Consider the following 24,579-nt stretch of genomic DNA (forward strand, 5'->3'; position numbering starts at 1 on the left):
TTTTAGAGCAAAACAGCGTCCCATCGGGCCGAAGCTCCAAGATATTTCGTTTCACGAAGATAAGCAAGTCGAGCAATGGAGAGCAATCCCCTCCCCTCCCCTCCCCTTCTCCAAATCATCCACTTATCTGAGTCTGGACCCGCTACTGTTTGTCACAGTAATTTTAGTTTTGCTCTAGGCCATGTTACAAATTCCCATTCATACTGTGGAAAAGAGAAACTTAAAATTAGTAAATGGGCAAGTTTCAGGTCTCGTCTTTTGAAATACCAAGATGGCGTTCCGTCAATTTAGATTGTGGAGACGGACAGAACTTGGCTGCATCTCCATATCAACGTTTTTAAAATACTTTGACAACGGAACCATATCTTCGCTATTTTAAAAGACAAAACTCTCAAACCGTGTTATCACTTTCACTAATTTTTCAGCAGCGTTACCTGCCCTTCATCAAAAATTTAAATTAACGTGATAAAGCGGTTTTCAATTGAGTGTTGTAAAGCCAAGATCAAAGTTATTTCTCTGGCCAATCACAACAGATGTAAACAGCGCAATCCGCCAATCAGAACTCGAAGTAAATACATGTAACCTGCGTCAAGCGCGGGAAAACGCGTACGACCAAGCACTATTGGTTTTGGTTTGGCTTCCCACCGGTTGAGAAAATGGCGCGAAATTTGCCAACCAGTAAAGCAAACCCACACTCAATTGAAAACCGTTTTAAAGGAGAATATAAAAACTTACTGCCGCGATGAGATGCGCGAGGAAACGCGACGCGCGGTTGTGAAGGCGGAGAGCAATGAAGTGCGCGCTCGCGTGTTCCCTTCGCTTTACTTTAAAAGAAACAAAAGACTGCAAGTAGCATACGATTTACTAAACAAATAGCGGTTATCCTTTCTTCCTTCGTTCTTCTTAATTAACTCAATTAAAAGATATTTCATGCCAAAAGTTTACACTAATGAGATGCTCTGCGCGCGCAAGATTCCTTTTGACGTCTAATTTGTCTTACGTCACAAAGGAAATTTTATTCGCAGTTTGCTAGTTTTGCTGACGGCGTGTGTTTTTGCTGAGTTATTTATTGTACGGAAAACAGAAGAGCGAAGAGATCGATTTCAAAATGGAGTCCGACAAGAAAGGTAAATTTACAAATTAACATCGTAGAAAACTGTGCGACGAGAGGCTTTTCGCAGTTCAAGGGTAAAGTCATTTTTTTTTTGACCGAGCGCATTTCATAAACTGGAACATTTCAACTTTTCACGCACAGCATTTCAAGATTTCAAGAGAAGAGATAGGAAGTCAAATAACAGTTTTACGAAGGGACTAAAAAAAAGAAAAAAATTACATTTATTCAATTATATTTCTTGTTAAAACAAACAAACAAACAAACAAACGAAACGAAGCTAAACAGCTGTAAACAAATCATCTTCCGTGCTGCAAGAACTCCTAGCAACGCGCGCCAGAAAACACACGCCATAGCAACAGCCACGTCATGCTAATAGTTCGTTTTTTTTTTCCACATAACTTCATTTGATGGTAAACTTTGCCAATAATAAAATGCTTCTTGCGTTTTAAAATATTTTAATCACAATCCGTCCTTTTGAAACGGCAGACATCTACAGAATGTCATGGTTTCTACTCAAATCGTTTGTTTTAGGTCGGAAATCAACCTACGGAAATCGAAATAATCTCCTGAGGCAAATACAGGAAATAGAGATACGGAACATGGTAAGACTACAATTAAGGTTATATTTTCAGTTTTTTGAGGGAAATGTTTTATTTGATATACCTTCAATTATTATCAGTTACATTGAAAATGGCAGCTGAATTTTATTTAACCCAATTCAATAACCTTATTTACCTTTTTGCCTATTTACGCTGATTTACGACAAGATATTAACAAATTAAACTATTTACAACAGGATGTAATAAATTACACAATTATCTGTACTAAAGGGTAAATGTAAATTGAAGAAAACCTGAACTAAAAAAATTGGCAAGAACTTTGGACAATGCAAATAGCTGTAATGCTTATCGAATGGATGGCCCAATACAATGAACAAGGTTCAGAGTATATTCAGTTGAAAACATATATTTCATTTAATTATTATAAAATGAAGACTTCCTACAGAAGTCTAGTTAACTTTTAATTAACATACTGTAACTTATTAAATCAGCAGGAAAAACATCACATTAAATCGACAGTTGCAATTATGCTTTTGATGAATGAGAGACCGTCGAAGTTATGTACGCTTCTAAAAGAAAGAAGGCCTGGAAAAAAATTCAGGTTTGAAGCGGATTTGATGCCATTGACCTCTGTGATGCAGGTGCAGTGCTTTACCAACAGAGCTATCAAGCCAACTGGATGCTGATTGGCTGGGATAAAGGGCATTTTTTTTTTTACTTTTCCTTTTACCGAGGGCAAAATTGCTTACTCCTGATTGAGCAAGCGGCGAAAACATTCGCTCCTGATTGGCTGTCCATGGCATTTCTTCATTCATGGTTGGTTTTTTTCATTTAAACCCGACAACAACGAGTTCTTTCAGGTTCATTTGAGCTTGACTTTTTAAACCAGATTTTTTGTGCCAAAAATACATTTAAATCAAGAACTATAGCCATAAATGAAATTTCGCCTAAAGATTAATTTTCGAAAATTATCGTCCGGATGCGCGACTCAGGCAATTTGAGAGAACTTTGAGAATACGCGTGAAAATTAATCCTTAATTTTTCTCGGCCTCGTGCAACTACATGTACATATACCGTGAACTTCATAAAGTCGTAAACTGCGCGAAAATACTTCTGTATTAGGAGGTACCGTCCTTAAGTGTGCGAGTAAATACAAACACCTTACTACTTCTATTAAACGAAAGGAACATCTTTTATTTTTTTTTCCTGCAGGTGCTGAGAAACGCCATAAAAGATAAGGAAAAGGCTATTCAAAACATTAAGGGTCTGGGAACGTAAGTACAATCGTTATAATTCACTTGACGAAGAGGATCAGTCATGCTCCATGCATCTTCAATTTTCTGTTGTTTTGTTTACATAAACAGTGAAATGAAGAACGAACTCGATGAGTTAGAGAGGAACCATCAAGTGGAGATGGTCAAGCTTGAGGTATGGAACAGAATTCATTTAAGGCAATATTGGCGATCGTTTTAATCACTTTATACAGTCAGGGTTTATAATTTTGGCGCGCATCAACAAAGTGTCAGATTTTTGGATAGGCCAGACGTCATTTCATATTTCAAGCGAAAAATATCACAATTCGGAGTTTATGAATGATAAAGAGTGATTCCTTGGCTATAAAGTGTTTTCTTTTCTGGCCTTTAATTTGTCTGGCGAGAATTTAGCGGGATCAAATTTAGAAGCCAGGTTTAGCAAGGCTCCTTCATGTGGGGCGGTATTTTTTTTATTTTCATCCTAAAGAGTTACAAGAGCTTACGTTTCGAAGATTAGTCCTTCGTCATTGTGGATTGTAAGTGATGTGTATAGATACGCTATTAGCGGAAAATTCCGCCAATAACGTAGCTCACTTCCACTCCCCTTCCATGCAGCGCCACAGTTGCATGTTTTGCTTTTCATATTTTAGTTATTCTTATTTGTAAGTTTTTAATTCTTAGTCAACAGGACCCCGTTAATAATAGTATTCTATACTGAAGGGTTATCCTGTATAAATATTCGATTATTATTATTATTATTATTATTATTATTATTATTATTGTTATTATAGTTTGTTTAGAAACTAACTTCCCTATCTATTTTCTTTGTTATGGAATTTGCCTTTTAACAAAACAGTGATCAGTTAATTGCATAATGCAAATTTTAGTTTAAGTTTGCGGGATCAAATTTTCTGGATTTAGCAAGAATCTCCCCCCTCCGGGTAATCTTAGTTGCGATACAAAGACGGCTTGCAAACTTTAGTTCTTTGCTCTCAATGCGAAACATAAGTCTCATCTTTACTTTTAATAGAATTCCATGACACGACTGGAGTCTGCGAACGAGGTCTTGAACAGGTAAAATGTCTCTGAAAATGATACGCAAATAGAGTCTACATTTGACATTTTCTTTACATATATTTGCCAAAGTTGTGTAAGGTAAAGAAAACAACTTATCTGATTAAAGACTCGTTTGGATTTGTTTTCAGTGAAATTGAAAAAAGGAAAGCTGCATGCAGCACCAAAGTCTCTTTTGAAACTAACATCCTTATCTATTTTTAATTGTGATGGAATATGCCTTTCAACAAATCCGTTATCATGTAATTACTCAATGCAAACCTTAGTTTGAATTGACGGGATCAAATTTCAGAGATTTAGCAAGCTCCCTCCGAGTAATTTTGGTTGTGATACAAAGACACCTTGCAAACTTTAGTTCTTTTTTCGCAATCAATAGTGAAACCTAAATCTCATCTTTACCTTTAATTCGTTCTCAGTCTCTACCCGCTTCATTTCATTCTATTTAATAGGATGAAACGAAGCGGGCGGAGACTGAGAACGAACGCTTGAACACTCAGTTAAAATGTCTCTGTTAATGGCATGTAAATGTGACATTTTCTCAACATTTATTTGCCAGTTGTGTGTCGGAAAAAAACTTAATTGAATTAAGATTCGTTTGGATTTGTTTTCAGTGAAATTGAAGAGAGAAAAGCTGCAAGGGAGCAGGTGATAATTATTAATTCTTTTGGTTTTTCTTTAGTCTTACTTTCTTGAGCAAAACTTCATATTCTTCAAGTTCCTGTTCCAAGACCATTTTATTGTCGGTACAATCTGAATATTTTATGAAGTCCATCTTTGGTATTGCTTTACACAAGGAAGAATTTTATGCCTGGGTATATTAAACATCTATCATCTAATTACAGGCGATATAAAACATAACATCACATGTTTTTTTCTCATATGCCACTCATCGGCATTCAAATTCTAGCAGTACACAGGATGTTTGTCTCATGAACCTAGTTTAATGTTCTTAGCTCCCACGAGTCTCCTGTAGCTCAGTAGTAGAGCATCCGAACTAGTAATTGGAAGGCCAAATAGTATACTTGGTCACTGACTGAAAATACATCTATGTTTTATTTTTTTTTAGTCGCAGGCAACAGTCAATGCACTGAAGGCAGAGGAGGAAAGGTAATTGATACCAGTAAGATCGAATGATAAGTTTAAGGGAAGAAAGTTTTCCTTGCAGCGAGTTAACCATGATTTCGTTTATTTTTAGGAAAATTCAGGAGCTAGGAAAGGAACTTGAGGAGGTGGAAGCTGAAGTAAGTCCAACCTTGTAATTATAGTCATCGCATTTTCTTCCCTTCCTTTCTCGATGTGTCTCGATGCAGCGCCATTTCTCGCGTTTTCAACCGGCCATTTGGTGGTCTTCTCTAAATACAGATCGATGTGAAATTTACACAAGTTATTGTTGTTGAAGTGAGGTTTATTATGGTTGATATTTTAGCAAAATCGATATTACGAAGCTATACAAAAATCTATCACTCGTTTCTGAGTGTTTTAATGAAGCGTATCAATTCAAAATTACAAGAAGTTTAATGCTAACGATCTAAAATATAAAAACCTTACTATTCTCAGGATCAAAAGTTCGGTAAAACTTTGTCTGCCTCAAACGATGACTTCAAGACACACATTGACAGTATTTGCAAGTCACGTTTTTCGAAGTAGTAAATATTTAATTTACGATCCATTCACTATACCACATACATATTCAGTTTTTGAAATGTTTTAGTGATTTATTTAAAATTACATAATTTTACATAACTTTCTTTATTTTTGTCCATTTGATTAAAACACAACATACTTTACGAATCTGGTAATGAATCAGTTTTCTGATTCAAATCTGGGTAGCGCAAAATTTACAATTTGATGATTTCGACGATTTTTGTCTACAGTAGTCATGGCAGTAACTCAATTTTTTTTTTTTGGGGGGGGGGGGAGGGGGGGGCTAAAATATTAATTCTGAGCACTTCAATCCAAAATTAATAACTGGCGTGAATTTTACAACAAACTTCACAAGAAAATATTTCAATTGAACATAACATGGTTACATCCCACTATACAAGCGTGGCTGAAGAGTTGTGCTCGGGACTACCGAGAAATAACTCCAACTCCAGCAAGTTGCCAGAGCGGGAATTAAACCCGGTTGGTCCTCCTGAATTCAAGTCTGAAGTAAAGTAGTTTGCGGCGCGAATAAAACCCGTGAAAGCTATGATGTGACTTTCATGATAGAAGTGATAATTACCCCCTTTTTGGAAGATTATTCGTCTTCTGCGTTTATTTCCTCTTGAAAAATAAAAGTACTCACTTGTTTTAGGTTCGTGCAATAAGTTGCGTAAGGCTCAGGTAAAAAAAGAAAGCAATTTCCAAGGTTTGTTCTCAAGGATTCATCGCTGTATTATTACGGGAGCGAGTTTCTAAAGAAACTGTAGTGCTGCGTCGGTGAGGGACTGGAAACGAATATTTAGCTTTATCAGCTGAGTTGCCGAGTGAGGTAATTTGGCCACAGTAAAGTGATTTGAGAGCTCATATCTCGAATATCTCGACAGCTCTCGAATGTCTTTACAGTGGCCAATTGAACTTATCAACTGCTATCATTCAAATACGTACACAAGGCACTAGTTTTAAAAATTATCAATCCTAATGAATTCTATTATTTATTCTTCAAACAGACGGAACAACTAGCGAAGTCCACTGATGCGATGAAACTCGATATCAAGGTTTTTTGTCCAGCTTATTTATTTTTTTATTTATTTATTTATTTTGGGGACTGAGCTGTGCGCAATTATATAATTTGATGGCGCCAACCATTTTCTTAAACTGAGCCACAAACCTAGATGACTGATTTCAGTGGGATCTTTGTTTTAATGATGCGATGTTGCAATGTTTTGGAACCGAGTATTGAAATGTCATACATTGGGAAACAGAACGGTTTTCAATGAAGTGCTTAAAGTAATAACGCGTTTGTTTTCGTTTCCGAATTGGCCAATTTCGTACTTGGCTAGGAGGTTTAGGGGAATAAAACAACAAAAAGCCTTGTAGCCAAGCTAGAATTTTAATATAACGAAATTGTTCTATTACTGCGCACTCTGATTGCTTTACAAAAATTGGGCCATTTTCCCAACCAATACAGAAGAAGCAAAACCAAAACCTCCTTCGTACGGAAAACATGGCAGCTGTACGTTTTACCTCAACATCTTGCAAACCTAACACAGACAATAGGTCTATAGGAACGCTTAGAATTATGGGTAAATGTACCATTCTCCTTCTTTTTCGGTGCCGTGGGTTGTCCTTGTTCGCCCGCGATTTCCCGCGCTTGGCACCGGTTACATGTACTTTCTTCGAATTGTGAATGGTGAATGGCCAGTCCACAGTTAGCCACCCAGTATGTCTGTCTGTCTGCTTGTTTGTTAGTCCCGCAGTTAGTTAGCTAATCGATCGGTCAGTCTTTCAGCCAATTTTTCCATCCTTCTTAAATTAATTCATGAGTTCATAAGTATCTTTTTTTTATGCCTTTTACAGATGACGAAGGCTATCGTCGTGGAACACCAAAGGTACATGTTTTACTTCCTTAACTTTCTCGTAGACCCAGAGTACAAATTTGGATTTAATATTTGTTCGAAAATTGGAATTTGAATCAATTTTATCCTTGTTTCAATCACAGTGAGCTTATAACTGTTCAGGAGGAGGTGAACACTGTGAAAATGAAGGCACAGAAGGTACCACATTGTCCTCTTTAAAAAAATAGTCAACTTTTAGCGAAAAGAGTTATTTTAAATGAGTTAAATAGCAAAACTGCAAAATGGAAGGGAGACGTCTTATCAAAACATTAACATTACTTAAGGGAGACTTTTAAAAGCAGAGGAAACTATTCTATTTGGTGATTGTCTTTTCTATCTTTTCCTCCTTGTATTACGAAAATGGCACGTACCGGTTGTATAACGTTTCAATTGAATTTATTCTTAGCTTATAAAACACTTGCCTTAGCAAAAAAAAAAACCTAAAGAGTAGGCCATTTCCGAGTTGTTTTGAACCTCATTATGAAAGGGAGGCTAATTACAAACTTTTTACATGAAAGTTAGCTTTGTTTGCGTATGAATGAAAACTAATTTTAGTAACAAAAGCCATACACGAAGCCTCGCTTTCGTAATGAGGCTGAAATCAACTCGTAAATGGCCTTTTGTGGACCGACTAAAATAACTTAATGTTATGTCTTTTTTAATCTTCCAGCTTAATGAACAGAAGGAGGAAAGAAAGAAGTGAGTATTCAAGAAATGATTGGACGATTGTGATTCTAGATCACTGGTTTTTGCTTGTAACGTACACTGTAACTGATTTTGTCCATCTCAATATACAAACGAATACAAAACGCATAGTGAAGTAGTTAGCGCGTCGGATTTTCAATGCCGCGGGACTTTTTGTCACAAGATCGGAGGGTCGGTGGTTCCAGGCTATAATCTGGGTCAGATATTTTTTAGACACCCCTCTCGTAACCGTGGTTAGAATGGAACGTGTTTTGTGGAGGAAGCAACATTGAAAAGGGGAAGGGGGATGAGCTCCGTCGAAACCGGTTTATCGTTTTTAGCCGGGATTGTAGGTTGCTCTCTTCATTATTATGTTGTTTTCTTAGACAAGAAACTTTGCTTCAAATTGTCTCTCTTCACCCAGGTGTATAATTAAAAAAAATAATTACCGGCAACATACTACTGGGGGTATACGCCCCACGATGAACTATCATCCCATCGGGGAGAGGAGGGGAGTAGCAATTCTCCAAATTGTTTCATGCTCTGGGCGTATGGACCACTAATGGTCGAGATGCGACTATACCTTGCTACACTCCGACGACAGAAAGTACTTGAAGTTAACATTACCATCATTTTACCTTATTTCTAGAAAGCTGGAATGTGCCCGCAAAGAATTAAATTCGGCGCGTGAAGCGGTAGGTAAAAGATATGTTTTAATGTGCACGATTTAGTTCTCATTTCACACAGATGCTTGGCAGTGTATAATATATCTTGGTAACTTCCAACCATGAGGAATCTATTCGGCTTGTCTTTTTATGTGAAGTAATGAGAGTTGTAGCTGGAACCACTACCCCCACAATATGAAGTCATCTTCAGAGTCAACTTGACTCTGAAATTTTGTCAATATCAGGGATTTCCATTTTGTTTTGCAGAATAAAGCTAAGCAAGCGGCTATAGACAGGATTAAAGAGGAAATCCAGGTTTGTTGTAACTCCGTTGATGTAAGTTACTACAAGTCGTTCAAATCACAATGCACGCTTCAGGAAAGATTTCACACGCTATTATAATGAAATACTCAATATCTTGTTCCAATTTTTTGTTAGGAAAAACGGCTGGCCATGTACAAGTCCATCAACGACTTTGAACGAAGAATTGCGGTTAGTTTTAAAAGTGAAGCATGTAATATGACGACAGAGGTCGTGTTGGGAGAGGGGTGGGCGGTTGCGGCGAGGGAGGAGGGGGTGGTATTTTGTCCATAGTAAAGATGGCGAGAATCGAAAAGAACAAGTTGTTGTTTCTAGAACGGATACTGTTAAACATAGTTGGACAGCTTATGATGTACACACAACAGAAAATTAGTTTCAAACCTAACAGTAAAAAAAGTTAAAAATCAGCTGCAGAATAGTGTACGCGTCTCGAACCCGGGTAATTTGAACCTTGTTTCTTATCTATATCCACTACATCAACAAGGGCTAGCTGGCAAAACTGAACATTACCACGCCTCGAGATCAGTTTCAACCAATTGGACTCGGATAGAGGTGATGTCATCCAAGGATGACTCAAAGTGCTTGGACCAGGGGTGGTGAACGTTTAGGGCCAATCCCCCACCCCCATTCCCCTTGGGTTCTTACCACATTGGTGGCAAGAGTTTCATTTGAAACTGGATTTTTATTCAAACTCCAATTGCTTTGATTGCTTACAGGAATTAGAAAAACAGAAGGCCGAAGTTAAAAGGTAATAGGACATCAATTATATCATTAACTCGTCATTTTAATTGAGCACTTCTTAAAAAGTCGCAGAAGTGCTTTGAAAACTGCGTTTTATCTTCGACGATTTGTTATTTATTATTATCTATACATACAACAAAAAGCACATTCTAAAATTTATTATACGAAATGGTAGTCAACAATATTTTTTTTAATGACATGTAGGTATTGCGAATTTCTAACAAATTTATTTCTTAAATTTCAGTCAAAATGCTGCGATCGACCGCGAATTCGCGATATGGCGGCTTGAGGTAAAGATTTGTAATGTTTGTTTCGATGATTTATGTGCAGGGTCTTCTGTAGATCTTTTTCTATCGTAAGTAAACTTTGTCAAACTCCTGTACACGGCCTGAGACCTTTAGCAAGAAGTTTGTTCTCCATTTGTGTGTGTAAGTGAGAGAGATGGCGGCTATGTTTTTAAACCATGAAGAACCTCCGAAGTTTAATTAACCCGTTAATCTTAATTTTCAGATGAAGATCAGAATCAACGAAAAAGAAAAGTAAGTGTTGAATTTGAGACAGTAAATCTGTATTATTTAATTTATTCTCAGTGTATCCAAATTAATCGCGTTTGTTTTTGCGATAAAGGCCATTCCTGAGTTGCTTTGAGCCTCGTTATGGAAGCGAGAGCCTTCGCATACCGTCGTTTTTATTATTGAAATTAGTAATGTGTTCATGTTGTCCTTCAGCAGCATGGTTAAAAAGTTATAAAACTGTTCAATTGAGGCCTTAAACGGCTGTTTCATTCATATGCAAACGAAACTCATTTTCACATGAAGAGCTTTGCACTTAGCCTCGCTTTCATAATGAGGTTCAAAGCAACTCGGAAAATCAATGGGCCATTCATCTACGTCTGTCATGCTTTCCATTATTAGGAAGGGGGCTTTTTTTTATATGATGAAAAAAACATATATAGAGCGCGAGTATTGGTAATATATAATTTAATGAAGCTCTCGATTTTTTATAATTGTGCCATTCTAGTTCCAGTGATGTTTATAAACATTTAGCATTTCACCTTCTAAGCCTTAATATTGATCACCGTCTACACTCTCCTTTCTTTGCCACTACTTGACCAAACGTATAAGTCAACGAGAATAGATGTAATGATCCCAAAGATAAGTGTTTTCATGTGTACCGACATTCTTCCAATTATTACCATAAGTATTATGTAGAGAACGGTAGGAAGAATCTGTATTTTTATATTGGGGCTTGTCAGTCAATACCAGAGGCACACTTCACGTCCCGCCCAGGGACCATTCGAGAAAAGTTAGCTCTTAGCGTTCTGACCTTTCGGGGGACAGGTTGGGGGGAGGGGGGGTGTTTACTTCCTCAAAGGTACCCACTGATGAAGTGTCAGCATTTCAAGCCTGCCCTGACATGAAGCAGTCTTTGAGAGTTTATTAATTTTAATCTGTTTAAAAAGCTTTAAAAAAATATGGATCTTGTTTAAAAACTAAAAAAACACTTTAAAAGCACAGCAAACCAATCAGAGCATAATAAGCCTGTGGGACAACTGGCAAACAAAATTAATCGCGTTCTATATAGTAGCGCAAAGTTTTGAACAATTTCTCCCTTCCGCCTCCATGACATCAAGCTAGGATAACCTCAAAAGTTTTTGGATCACATGAAAAGAAAAGCGGAAGTCACTTCCCAACTTTTATTTGACAGCGGCTCCTTGTTATAGTTATATTGCCATTTTTTGTCTACAGCCAAATTGATGCCGTCCGTGAGAAAATTGCAGTCCTCCAGGCCGAAGTAAGTATGATCATTGAAATCTGTTTTAGTTATTTACTAAACATTAAAGCTTTACCGTGAAATTTTCTGTTATAAAACGCGCCGAAAGAAGTTATAATATCACGAAAGAAGTGTAGGCTGAGACACGAGCTACAGTCGACTGTTTTCCCCCCTTTTTTGAGTGCTCTCGTCACCTCCTTGCAACTGAAGTAAGCAAAGTTAAGTTTTTATATTTGTTTCATAATACAGATTTACCTACGATTGTGCGAAGTCGGCTTCGATTCGCGACGAAGCATTTTGTTTAGCTTGCGTGTGTGCGGAATGGTACCAGCACTGTTGTTTCTACAAACTGTCAGGGGTTCTGACCTCCTATAAAACAAGAACCACTTGAGTTCTTATTGATTCTGAGGCTGACTCGTTCCCAGTCGTCTCTTATGATATCGTACGGTCGAGAGGAGACTAGGACGGTAATGCAACGAAGGGAAAGACGGGAAGAAGGAAGAGAGAAAGAGAGACTCCCCTCCTTCCTCCTTCCCATCTTCCCCCGAGGGCATCTCTCTCGCGCTACTCCTCTCGACCATGAGAGACGATTGGGGACGAATCAGATTCTTCGGTATAGCTGCGCTATAATCGTAGGAGCTTCTTTCACAAATTTTAAGAGTCTCTTAATCCCTGTAGCCCTCTGTCTGTGTTTCCTTTGTGTTATGTTACTCTATAACAGCGTGTTTATTTCCTGAACCAGCCAATACAGGAATTCCATTACTTTTTTTCTGTTTTGACATACAAACCTTTGAACGTTTAAAATGTTAATGTTTAAAGGGGAAGTATGATGCAAATTTGCTGTCATTTGTTTGTCTGTCAGTAGAAACAAATAAATAATTGTCAAGTTTGTTATAAATTATGCCCCCAGTGCAATAAAACTGTCGATTAGTGCCTCTCGCCACAAACAGAGTAGATCGTATATCCACTTTGTCATGACGATCACCTTATTTTTGCTCAAAACAAAACTTTGTGAACTAATTTGTTTTCTTATACCATCTTTCATCCACGCACCTCGTTAATACGGCAGAATTTGTCCGGCGTATTGCGTATTGGTGGTCGCATCGCTGACGCTTTTGACTGCGTTTACATCTCACAGTTTAATTCGTTTCGTTTTTCTTTTAGAGCTCTGAAGTAAAGAAGAAGCCTGGGTTCTTCCGAAAACTTTTCCGCCGTCTGCTCAAGCGCCGCTCAAAAAACTGATTTGTTCACACTTTAAATGTCTGTGAATAGATTCTACCATTGTTAACTGGAACAAAACTGAAAACGATTTATTTTGTAAATATTTTTTCATGCACGTTTAGTTATACAAAAAGAGGAAGAGATTGTGAGATGTTTGCTAAATAAATGGATGATTTTTGACATGAAAATTGTGTTGTAAGGTAAATTCTTATTTTCTTGTGATAAACGGGATATTCCGCATGAATTTTAAAATGACCTGTTACATTAACCCACTCAAACGTCTACAACGTCTTCAGTACAGAATAAAATCGCTGGTGGTTGTGAAATAAATTAAAGAAATATACAATATGGCTAATTACAGCGTGACCAGGGGCAATAGGAAACATGGGTTTCGACTAAATAAAGATCACATTTATTTTAAATTAAGTTGAATTACTCACAATAAAGTAGTCTTTTGTCTTTTCTGGTCGTTTCTCCCCATTTATTTCTTGTAGAATAGCCCTAACATTCTATTTGGCCAGCATGCACTCGTTAAGTCTTGGTAACCGTGCCGTGGTATTGAAACCCTAGGCGCGGCAGCTTAGCACGCAAGCGTTAACACTAAAAAGTGATCAGGAAAGACTTAAGACTACTTTATCATGAGTAATTCAACTATATTTGAGATAAGTGTAATATTTATTTAGTCGAAACCCATGTTTCCTATTGCCCACAGCATGACAATAAATGTTTCACACCCACTAGCGCGTTTTTCCTACTGAAGATGGACGAAGTTTCATCGGTAACATGTATACTTTAAAAAATGTCGTAGCTTTCATAAAAATTGTCCCAGCTTGCTGGCTCTACGAAAATTTGGTAAAGAAAGTAATGTAAAATGAAATAAAATAAACAGGGGGTCACAGTGACTGTTTGCTAGCTTGAAACAGTAATGCTGAAAAACCCAAGTTTAAGGAAGCGGCACTCATTTATGATTATGAGTGTTAATTCATCCTTCCTCCCTTCCCTTTCCTTCTTCGTTCCCAGTGCCAGACATTAGTTCTGATACTCAGTCTCTGCCGGCTGAGATGGTTCAGAAAGGAGGGTTTACAAAAGTTCTAGGAAACCCGTTCCCCAATCCTTTTGCTGGCTGTTTGGAAGAAAAAGATATTAAAAGAAAAAGTGGCCCAGCTCAGATAGCTTAATCACAAAAAGAAGAAACTTTCGGACGTGCTAGCCTTACTGGTAAATTTACGCACTCTTCGCTTTGTCCTGGTTTGTTTTTGCTCAAGGTATATGTTCAGTTTTTCGTTGCGCTTCTATCACAAAATATTATTGTTGTTCGACATCTTCCATCCGATTGGTTGGTCACATCCCATAATTTCATCCTTAAGTTCAAAGTTTTAAGCTTTATTTTTTTTTATTTATTTATCTGTTTATTTATTTTCATTTTGGCGGTCTCTTCTGCAGATGTCCAACCAATGACGATTGACTATATTAGGTTGCCAAAATAAGCTCACCTGTAAAGGAACTGGAACCACGCGCATTTTGTCAGCTAAAAAAATTTTCATTTTCTCGTTCACTCTCCAAGCGGAGGCCCCCGCAGTTGACTGTTTGCAGGCTGCAATTTTAATTAAGTATTTTTCCACAGCTGACTAACTTCCGTTTTACAAAGTTTGCATTTTTGTGTTTTTCCTCGCGTCCCTTAACTAATTTTTTCATTATTTTTTATCATTTCCAGTCCATAAACCTTTATTACTTGGAGGCCATGTTCAGGAGAATAAAAACTTTTTTTTCGCACGGCAAGCCTTTCACTGAACTCGCGTCTGGCCGAGGCTTGCAGTACAAAAACAAAGCTTTTTATTCTCCTAGGACTCAACATGGCCGCGTAGTGATAAAGGTCTATTGTTGTATGTTTCTACTTGTCTTTGTAATCTGCATTTGAATTTGAAATTGCAATTCAATTTGAATTGCAAATACACTGATAAAAATCATCTTTAATTCATCTCTCATCCTCTTGCACATGGCGCCGTTCGCAAATTGAGTTAACCATCCAGTATCTCAGATATCCTTGTTTCGGAGCTTTTATGGAGTATTATCTCTACCTAAAGAACTTCAAGGCGACTTCAAAACGCTGGGGGAACCACAAGACTGTAAAACAAGCACCACTGAAGACAAAACGACGAGGAGAGCAAGGCTTTGACGTTCATCAATGCTGGATTAACGAAAATGAAACTTCAAGGAACATTCATTCTGGGACAGGTAATTTCGTTGCGATGTATCAAGATTTTATAAGTTAATCTTGAAATAAAAGTCAAGTTACAAGTTATTAGTGTAATTTTCGTGCCATGTCATTCGTTTTGCTTAAAGTTGTCAGAGGCTTAATAAATTCCAAAAATCCTGACCGGAATTTGGTGTATGTGTCGGGGGTGGGAGTGGGGAGAGAGGGGGGAGCAATAGAGCAAGAACGAGAAGAGTGCAAATCTGCCCTCGCGAACTTTGGACGTCTAGACACAAGCAAAAGCTACCCCAAACTTAATGGTGGTGGTGAATATGAACGGTTTTGTCTTTATGCCCTCACTGGCAGAATTCGCGTGTGGGGTTTTCGTGGTTTTGGGGATTCATTTGAGGAGGTTTTCAAGGACAGGATTCGCCTTGCAAACAAATTGATATGCGCATTTAGCCCTCACACGCCACGTACTGTTTTATATAGAACACTGATTCCGTTCACTTTTTTGATGGGTTGGGTTGGTATGCAACTCGTCTGCACCCCTTTACAGTCCACCCAGCCTCATTCACTGTTCAAAGCGTCCTCAAACATGTTCTCTGCCACAAGAATCTTGAATAGTCCCTCACAATAAAAAGTGTATTCTCTTTGATAGGGATTCAATTCAAGCAGGGAGATTGACGGGAAGGAGAAAAGAAGGAAATCAAAGATATTGCTGACGATGGTGAGTTTTGATAAAGTTATGTTTGTCTTAACATTTAATTGAAGTGCTGAAGATGGTTTTCGAAGCCCACGGCCCTTAAAAATTAAAAAAAAAAGTAGGAATCTTACAATATTAAGCCGGCATCGTGATTAAATATTAAGTTACTCTCTAATAACGCGTCACGTTTTTACCTGGTAAATGACTTCCACGCTCTTTTTTCTCGTGACCTATAAAAACGATATTTATTTCTCTTGAGTATCGGTACCTAATGCCAATGACATCGAATATTTGGAATTGATATCGACCCATTCTGAAACGTGCTGTGACACTGCGCGTAGCGTTGCACATAACACGGTGTGTTCATACCAGAAAATTTTGCACGCAACATTTTCGACCGAGGAGAATGATGAAAATGTTCATATAGTTAGAGAGAACTTCCACTCTGCCATCAGATTGACGTTAAATTGTTGAAAATGGTGTCTAAATTTCAAAGCTAGATTGAAAAACGGAAGATTTTATTGATCTAAAAATCGGATATTATTAGCGCGTATTTTCGCTTTTAAATTTTCTTCGCGCCACCGATTTGGATTCCATGACGTCATACGGCTGCCCAATTATTCTACACAAAAGAAAATCCGCTTCCTGGCAATAGCGGGAACCGTGAGACGTCATAAAATCCAAAATGGCGGCGTGCGCGAAATTTACGCGCGAAAACGTGCGGTAATCATATCCAACTTTTAGAACACTAAAATTTAAACTAAGCTTTGAAATTTAGAAACAATTTTTAAAAAAATTAACGTCAATTTGTTTTGAAGAGTAGAAGTTCCTTTCATCACACGCTCCAACTTTCTTGTGCGCGATATTGTGCCAATGTTAGCCTCAGGGTTACACCGTGTGTCTCGGCCCTAAGAAAAATGGGAAAATTTACGAAATCTCTTTAGTATGAAGCATCATGTGATGTCAAAATTAAAGTTGAAAGTAAAATAAAATAAAATAAAATTAGAATGAAGTTTGAAATAAGCAGCCCATAAGGCGCAATTGCGCAACGAGTGAAGTTCGACTCGCTCGAAAATTTAAATTACTTGTCAAAACAATTTGTTTTCGGATAAACCAAATTTTTGAGCGGCAAATGGTATTTTTGTTCGCTGTTCAGGGAAGTTTAGAAAAAATTGTCCAAGATGCCCTCAAAAGACTTGAAAATACGTGATAGTTCAAATTAAGGGTCATTCTTCGGGAATTATTTCGAGCATGCGGTCAATTCAAAATTTTGCGAGAGCTTTTGAACGAGAGTTCTCAGCTTACGCAGCAGTCGTTTTCTATCCAAGCGGGCATGAGAAGAAAAAAACATCTACTGGAGAGAAGGAGCAAAAATGGGGAAAGGGAGGGGAGGGGAGGGTGGGGGAGGGCAGGGGAACTAGGGGGAGGATAGAACTCCCCAAATTACGAGGCAAGTCTTAAAAATTTTCGCGGGAAAGATTACTAAGTTATCCGAGTGTGAAAAACAAAACTTGTTGTCGTAAAACGTGTCCAGTGAATGACCAAAGGTATGGGGTAGAATTCATTGTCACCCTGCTTTTGTGTCTTGAACACCTACGCAAAGCTAGCAATATAGCTGACAGTTTTGATCTGGGAATGAATGGCTTTGGAAACGTACCCTTTAAAGACACGTGTCTCTACTCACAGTAACAAAATCACAAGCGACCAAATCTTCGAGGAGCTTTATATTTACCCCTAAAACCCAGATTAAGGGGCTGTTACATGGAGGGAGGAAGATCATAGAAGGCGAAACAACTTTTCATTTGGTTTACATGCAGAAATTTCGGTCGGAGTGGTTACCAAGAGGAGAAGGAAAAGAAGAAAAATTGTCGGCCTTTAGAAGCTGAACGCTCGGCTGCCGCCATTTTGTTCTTTTTTGTTCCTAGTACTAGGATCTTCCGAGCGAGGCTAGTTTACATGGAGCTAGGGTCTTCCTAGTACTAGGATCTTCCTATCCCTCAGCTAGGAAGATCCTATCGCAAGGAAGATCCTAGCGCTAGGGCCAAGTACAACTTTTTGCATGTAAACTGAATACAGATAACATATGGCACTAGGATGATCCGCCTTCTAGGATCTCCTTCTCTACATGTAAACCATCGATTTTGGTTATGTAAAATGTTTTCCACCAACAAATCTTACAGCAAATACAATAAAAGCTTGCAGTTCCGTTTATACTTAATTAGTTTTTATCCCGTGATTAGGTTTAGTTTTGTCTGACCGAAACATTGGGCAAACGTATTAAAATATAACCAGCTAGATCGGCCTTGGATCTTGAAAGTTAGCGAAATGAATAAAATCAAAGACAGTCTACTAAGTTATTTCCAAAACTAAAAGAGAGAAGAAAGCCATAAAACCTGGTTTTGTCAGAGGCCATTTTGTTCAGGTGACATGCTTCTTATGGATAAAGACGTTTCCGTGGACGTTTCCATTCTATAGACAAAAAAATGTGATATTTCTAAACTGAAGTTTAAAAATTTAGTCCTCATCGCTCGGATAATTCAAGGGATATTAACGATTACAGTCTGGGATGGGTTCCGTCTCTACCACCAGGCGCGTAGGAGGGGGGGTTTGACGGGTTCGAACGAACCCTCTTCGATGATCAATAATGGCGGAAGAAACACTTTTAATAAAGTTCCTGTGGTCGAAACACATCAACCAAAGAAAAAAAGAGATATAAACCCGTTCTTTAGGCCTTATGTCTTATCCTCAGTAAAAATAAAAATTGGCAAGAACCCTTGGAGATTAATTTTAATGACGTTTCATTTTTGCTGTAAAACCGTATCCGCCCGAAAAAGCCGTAGAAAAGCAAGCTTTGCGATACATTTTGTTCTCTGAATGCGGCATTGTTCTGAAAGGAGATTCACTTCAAACTTAATAGTTCAAGCCTTGTTAAGTTTCACGCGCAATTACGCACAAGTTCGCCTGGAAACATTCACTTGTAAATGTCAAAGGACCATAAGCGCAATGAGGAGGTTCAACAAATACATGAGGTGAACCATGGGAGAGAGTAGGCTGTCTGCCCTGGCTCTAATGCATATCAAATATGATATGCCTGTCAATCTTGACGAGATAGTCAATTTGTTCGAAGGCCTACACCCGAGAATGATGCAGTTTACCAGCTTGGTGTATGACTATCAGCGGATCGAATAGCTATCAGAACTTGACAGGGCGCGGAATGTACATTGAACTTTCTTGTTTAAGTTGAAACAATTATGACGTCGAAATGATATATCTAGCTGCTGTAAAACAAAGTTGTGATTTGCCTAAAAAGTGTCTCAAAATGCAGGAAATGAGGTTTCTGGGAACCTAGATTTTCAAAAATTTCCTGGGGAGCATGCCCCCGGACCCCCTAGTAGCAGCGCCTCCGGCGCTCAGCAAGATTTGGGGCTCAACGAACACCCCTATCGAAACCTTAGCTACGCGCCTGACCACACACCTCTCTTCCGTGGCAATTCCCACTTAGATTCCGGAGACCATTAGGGCCGGATTATTTTACTCGATTGTGCCCACGGCGACTTTGAACCGAAATAAGTTTTTTAATATTTGTGCAAACACCCTGAAACTTCAGAAATTTTTCAGAAATTTACCTGGAAAAAATTTGGTGTGGTCAGTTAGTGTTTCTTGACTTTGATGTTGCCATGGCAACCAACTTTTGACAGGCAGTTTTTTCAGAAAATAGAAAATCCGTTTTTAAAATGCAGACAAATGACTTTTCTTCCCGTAACGTTTGCGTCTTTAGCTAATATTAGTGTTCCTTTATTGGTCTTGGTCACTTTTCTTTCAATTTTGGCGCTTTCCTGAAGTTTTGTTAGAATCCAGAAATCCAAGATGGCGGATCCAAGATGGCCGCCATTTAGCAATCATGACCTTATTACCAAGACATATGACGTCCTCACTTCGCGATATGAACCTCAAAGGAGACATCTTTGGACGTACTATCTATCCTTTAAGTCTCACTGTCATAGCTTTTATACTTGCAAAATTACGAAAGGGGGCCCAATCGCTCCCCACCCCCCACCCCCCGGCTCCAGAAGACAAAAAAAGCCCGGTCTAGGGTTAATATCTGCATGTTGAATATTTTGTTTTTAGACGAGCAATGATTTAAGTTTGACGCTCTGAACTAAACTAAGCATCGAAGGTAGACTTGTGGCTGGTCTACTCTCTAAATTGTTAGCAAAAAACCCGTGGCTGGGGCATTTGTTCAATTTTCTAAGCTAAACCTTACCATAGGGTTTTGGATCAGCATTGGCCGACCCCACCGTGGCGCATTTTCTGTTCTCCGAAGAGAAAATGGCAAATTCCCGACAATTATCAGGGTGGAAAGGGAGGGGAGAGGTGTGTAGTCACGCTTGGAATTGACTAACCATAACCGAACTTGACTCCAAAACAATCAAGTAACAAGTAATTAACAGAGGGGGCATTGTGGAGGGTGGACAGTAGTGGCGGTAGTTGGAAGGGGGAGAACTTACTTAATTAAGTGTACAATGTTTAGATCTCATCAGCGATTCAGTATTAAGAAAAGAGTTTTCTTAAATTCCCTAGCAATTAATTGATTTTGAAGGTTTGATTTTTTTCAATATCAACAACATATTGGCGAGTTTGAACTAACACTCAACACCAATCGATATGAATCGAGACGGTATTCGAAAGGCCCGTTAAGTTTTGGGACCTTCGAGCTGTTCGAGGAAGGGGCCCCGGATGTTCTACGGCCCGCGCCAAAATGGATACTGATTATTGGTGTCTATAGTATTGAGGACTCTAGCTCAACTAACAATTAACAATTATAACTAACAATTGACAATTACCAAGGAGGAATTGTTAATTGTTTTATTAAAATTGTTAACAATTATAATTTTTTGGGGAGACCTTTCTTTTGCTGACTTTCTGCCATTCTCTTAATTAAAAGCTCGTTGAAGTCATAAGTCGAGAGTAAATTCCCAATCTTTAATAAAAAATATGGAGACGTTTTTTTTTTTGGCAGAGTATTTTGTGTTATAGCGGTGAGTGGAAGTTAGTTTATCAACGCAACATTGTTGTGTAAAAAGTGCCTCTTGTAATATCGCTCTAAGGTTGAGACACACAGAATAACATTGCGCACAATTTGTAAGTGTTCATTTTCTGGTGAGCGAAAGAATTCCAAGGCTTCTCTCTCTTCCTTTCTTGAAGGCGAAACTGAGAAGATGCAGTTAGATGCTTGGAACAAGGTTATACAAACCATTGGAAACTCTCCGCATATCCTTCAATAGCCCTACGCAAACGGGAAACTAAATCTGAACAATGACAGATAAAAGGAGAGCTCTTTCATGATTGTTTGAACTCCAGGGTTTCTCCATAGCTACCCAATTCAAATGTAATTTGGCCGCGCGCGTACCAAAGGTTTGCACGTAGTTCAAATAAGTGTTGAATGCATTTAATTGCATTCCTGTTGAGCAAAACGTAAATTGTGCATACAAGAGACTGGTTAGTTTTTAATATTTTCGTCTCCAAAGAAAAAAGTTGTTGAACCTTAAAAGATTGACCTTGTAGACTGAACGAATATATAAATAACTTTTAATTGTAGATTTTGCCTTTTTTTTTCAGGTCGCTTTGTAGACAACAAGCCTTGACGACACAAGCATGGGAACAAAAGCAAGTCAAGCACTTTTTTAGTCAAGGTAGAATATAAGTATTAATTATTTTCCAAAAGCCGGCTAAGATCGCACTTTATTTTCTTCGGTGAATCGAACTCTCTCACTCTGTAAACACGAACGCGCTCTGTATCAAAGAGCCTCGATTAGCATGTAATTTTCACGTGAATTTTCTATGCATTTTTTGCATTTTTTATCGCTTTCAAGAAATTTCACTCTTCGGTAAGCCACATTGTTTAGATTTTGTAAGCAGGTCCAAACATTTTTAGTGCAATCTCTGTTAAAACCGTAGATTTCGTAATAAAGATTTCGACTAAATCACATGTCAATTTATTTGATTTGCTTATTGCACAACAAGTAAATGAAACAAAGATTTTCATGGAAAGTCCTTGTCTATAGTGCGTCTTCGTGTTCATTTTTCATTTGCAAAATTTAGAAAACTAGCAGTTTTTCTCTGAATCAATTGCGAGACGTTTGTTTGTTAGTTTGTCTAGTAATGGACATTTTCAGCAAAGTTTGAGATACCACAATCGTTCATATTTTAATCAAATTTGATTGACTGACGCATGTTCTAAATTAATAAATTTTTGCACACAACTTTGAAAATATTGCTCTCGTTCGTTGTTAGGGCAACTGCTGTTTAATTTTGTCCAAAAGACTTAGAAAAAATACGGGCGTTTAAAATACGCATGCGCCGTTTTTTTTTTAAATTTTCCATTTCGTTACTACCTGTCTGAAAATTTTGAATTTTCCCGCCAAAAGACTTAAAAAAAATACGGGCGCCAAAAATACGCATGCGCCGTATTTTTTTTATTTTCATGGCCAATTTTATGTTTGAAATGCAGTAAGTAAGCTTAATGATACCACTATAATTAAAGAACTTATTGATCTCAACAATAAAAGTCACACTCAAGCAAACAACTGTTTCAATTTTATCATGTCCTTTATTTTCTGTCTTATATACAATGAATACTTTTAGTTAATTAGTTAAGTAAGAATCAATTTATTAAAATGTGTGTATAAACTTTTTTCCTATATATACTAAGTCTTTTGGCGGGAAAATTTGAAAAAATTTGCACAGCCTTTCTCCTGGCAACAAATTTGGTCAAAAAAATTACGGGCTACACTTTGAACATTTCACGCTCACAAAAAAATCATTGAGAGACCCTACAAATTTTGAAACTTAAAAGCAACTGTCAATTTTTGTTCAATTTCTGGGTAATTTAAAAAGCATCAGTTTAAAAGTTTCAACAAAGCGTTCGTTTCAGTGAAGGTTCATTTCCGAGGTGGTTTATGCCGTAACAATCTGAAGTCATCTTTACAAAGCTAAATAAAAGTTTGCAAACTTGTGTTGCCAAATACAAATTGGCGAGAAATAAGATTGCAAAAATGGCTTTCAAACATGCTGAAAACTGTTTTTTTTTTGCAACGTTTTAACACGCCAAATCCTATTTGACAACACGAGATTAGAAACTTTCAGTAGTTTGCCGAGTGAAGACGACTTTAGAAATTAAGAAGCGACATGGCAATTCAAGACAAAATTTTGCAACATAAAGAAGAAACCTTTTTTGAATTGTCGCGAAATACTGATTGTTTCAGAAAGTTTTAACATTGAATTGACACTTCGATGTCTTTTCCTTCAAAACTGTTGCAAACTAGTCTAACTTGCAATGTCGCTTTTTGCGACCTTGTTCAACCGGCAGAGTACTAAACGTCGATCCATATACAGTGTTACACAGGAAAAGACATTTGTGGTGAAAGCATCTAGAAATGATACATGTACAACCCACTCCCAAATTTGAAAAAAAATATTCTCGTTTTCGAGTATCAAGACAGTCCATTCTAAGTGTTGTTCGAAATCGTTTTCGCTCTATTTTTCGTTTCTTTTCTCAGATTTTACGTTTGTGATTGATAAAGACAATCTTCATTTGGTAATTGGTTAATTAACTCCTTCTCCTGTTTTAACCCTTTTAGCCAAAATATTTAAAAAAAAGTTCTGTAGTTCCTTGGCAAACAATCTGTCGTTATGGTTATTAAGTTTTCACTGATCGAGATAATCGGTAGCTTGCTTATACAAGTTTGGTGAATGGATTTCGTTTAGAAAGTTCTTTTCAACTATCAATCAAAATAATTCTGTTCACTCTTTAGCCAAATTTCGTCCAAATTCAACACGAATGTCCTTTGTGATTCTTTGGTTTTTGTTTTCATTTGTCGCAATTTTTCTTTGTCTTTTTCCTTTCGTTTCTTTGCCAATTCTTATTGAAAATTAATAGCTTTCACTCATTCCCCTTGTCCAGTGCAACACTAGTATAGTTAAACAAAGTGTTAAATATCAAGCACACTACTAAAACTTATGTCTGGTTGAGATAATGCAAACAATTCAAGCCTAAAAACAACAGCTCTACTGAGAGAGAGCCAACGCCTAAACGCAAAAAAAAAAAAAAAAAAAAAATTACATATTTCTTTTTCTGTAAGTTAGAATGGTTGTTTGTTTATCTATAATTTGGTAAGATTATTTTCCGATTTTCAAGGCAATGGACTACTAAAATATAACTAAGATTTGGTTCTTTCGAACAACAAGAAGTTCCTTTCATGCGACTGATAGGTTCATCTTTTGTGAGATGAAAGAATGCATAATCTTGTATTCCACTGGTAGTTACTGGTGTGAAAGTCAATTAATAAGTCTGTTCCAAATTTAATTTTGCCTCTAGCCTTTCTTTCAAATCATTGTTCAAAGAAAAAAATAGCGAACGGCATAAAGCCCATTTTCATAGAGTTGAATAACTTGATGATCTCTTACCGAGTTCCAATTGCCTGAATACTTTTCGAGAAAAAATATCGCACTTTTGATTCAACAGTCTTTTGCGTTTTCTAACTGTTTTTCCGCCTAATTTGAATGCCGAAGACGTTTTTTAAAAGCGTTTTTGTAAACATTACTTCAACCAGACACTAGTTTACTATCTGTTATGATATGTCAAGAGAACATAAGGGATTAGAGAAGCTTTTAATTTATTGTCACCTTTCCCCGAGGGTTTTTGCTCAAAATGAAAATAAATGATTTGGTTCAA

General features: G+C 37.5%; 2 protein-coding genes and 1 long non-coding RNA gene across 5 annotated transcripts in view; all 3 read left to right on the forward strand.

Moving 5' to 3' along the window:
- The window catches only part of LOC146482405 (uncharacterized), a 28,423-nt gene extending 15,269 nt beyond the window's left edge, over nt 1-13,154 (forward strand). For both annotated transcript variants that reach the window (XM_085107258.1, XM_085107257.1), the window contains exons 11-20: nt 7,645-7,699; nt 8,211-8,239; nt 8,874-8,919; nt 9,157-9,204; nt 9,328-9,381; nt 9,927-9,958; nt 10,196-10,241; nt 10,462-10,490; nt 11,700-11,745; nt 12,889-13,154. In XM_085107258.1, coding sequence (XP_084963384.1) covers nt 7,645-7,699; nt 8,211-8,239; nt 8,874-8,919; nt 9,157-9,204; nt 9,328-9,381; nt 9,927-9,958; nt 10,196-10,241; nt 10,462-10,490; nt 11,700-11,745; nt 12,889-12,966 — 463 coding nt within the window. In that variant the 3' untranslated portion in view covers nt 12,967-13,154. The remainder of the gene's footprint in view (nt 1-7,644; nt 7,700-8,210; nt 8,240-8,873; nt 8,920-9,156; nt 9,205-9,327; nt 9,382-9,926; nt 9,959-10,195; nt 10,242-10,461; nt 10,491-11,699; nt 11,746-12,888) is intronic.
- LOC146482407 (uncharacterized) lies at nt 728-7,482 on the forward strand. 2 transcript variants are annotated; one of them, XM_085107259.1, is made up of 9 exons: nt 728-1,127; nt 1,646-1,716; nt 2,887-2,948; nt 3,039-3,102; nt 3,958-4,001; nt 4,613-4,646; nt 5,068-5,108; nt 5,197-5,242; nt 6,653-7,482. In XM_085107259.1, the coding sequence occupies exons 1-9, from the start codon at nt 1,109-1,111 to the stop codon at nt 6,752-6,754; spliced, it is 483 nt and encodes a 160-aa protein (XP_084963385.1). In that variant the 5' UTR covers nt 728-1,108; the 3' UTR covers nt 6,755-7,482. The 2 variants fall into 2 exon arrangements, with proteins under 2 accessions (XP_084963385.1, XP_084963386.1); XM_085107260.1 differs by lacking the exon at nt 6,653-7,482 and having other exon boundaries at nt 5,207-5,321.
- Nucleotides 13,155-14,840: 1,686 nt separating the features above from the next.
- Nucleotides 14,841-24,579, forward strand: LOC146482408 (uncharacterized). The gene is made up of 3 exons (XR_014864111.1): nt 14,841-15,180; nt 15,801-15,869; nt 21,465-24,579. It is a non-coding gene; the product is annotated as an uncharacterized LOC146482408 (long non-coding RNA).

This window comes from Pavona decussata, unplaced genomic scaffold, assembly GCF_977016875.1.
Source record: "Pavona decussata unplaced genomic scaffold, jaPavDecu1.1 SCAFFOLD_46, whole genome shotgun sequence".
Taxonomy (NCBI): Eukaryota; Metazoa; Cnidaria; class Anthozoa; order Scleractinia; family Agariciidae; genus Pavona; species Pavona decussata.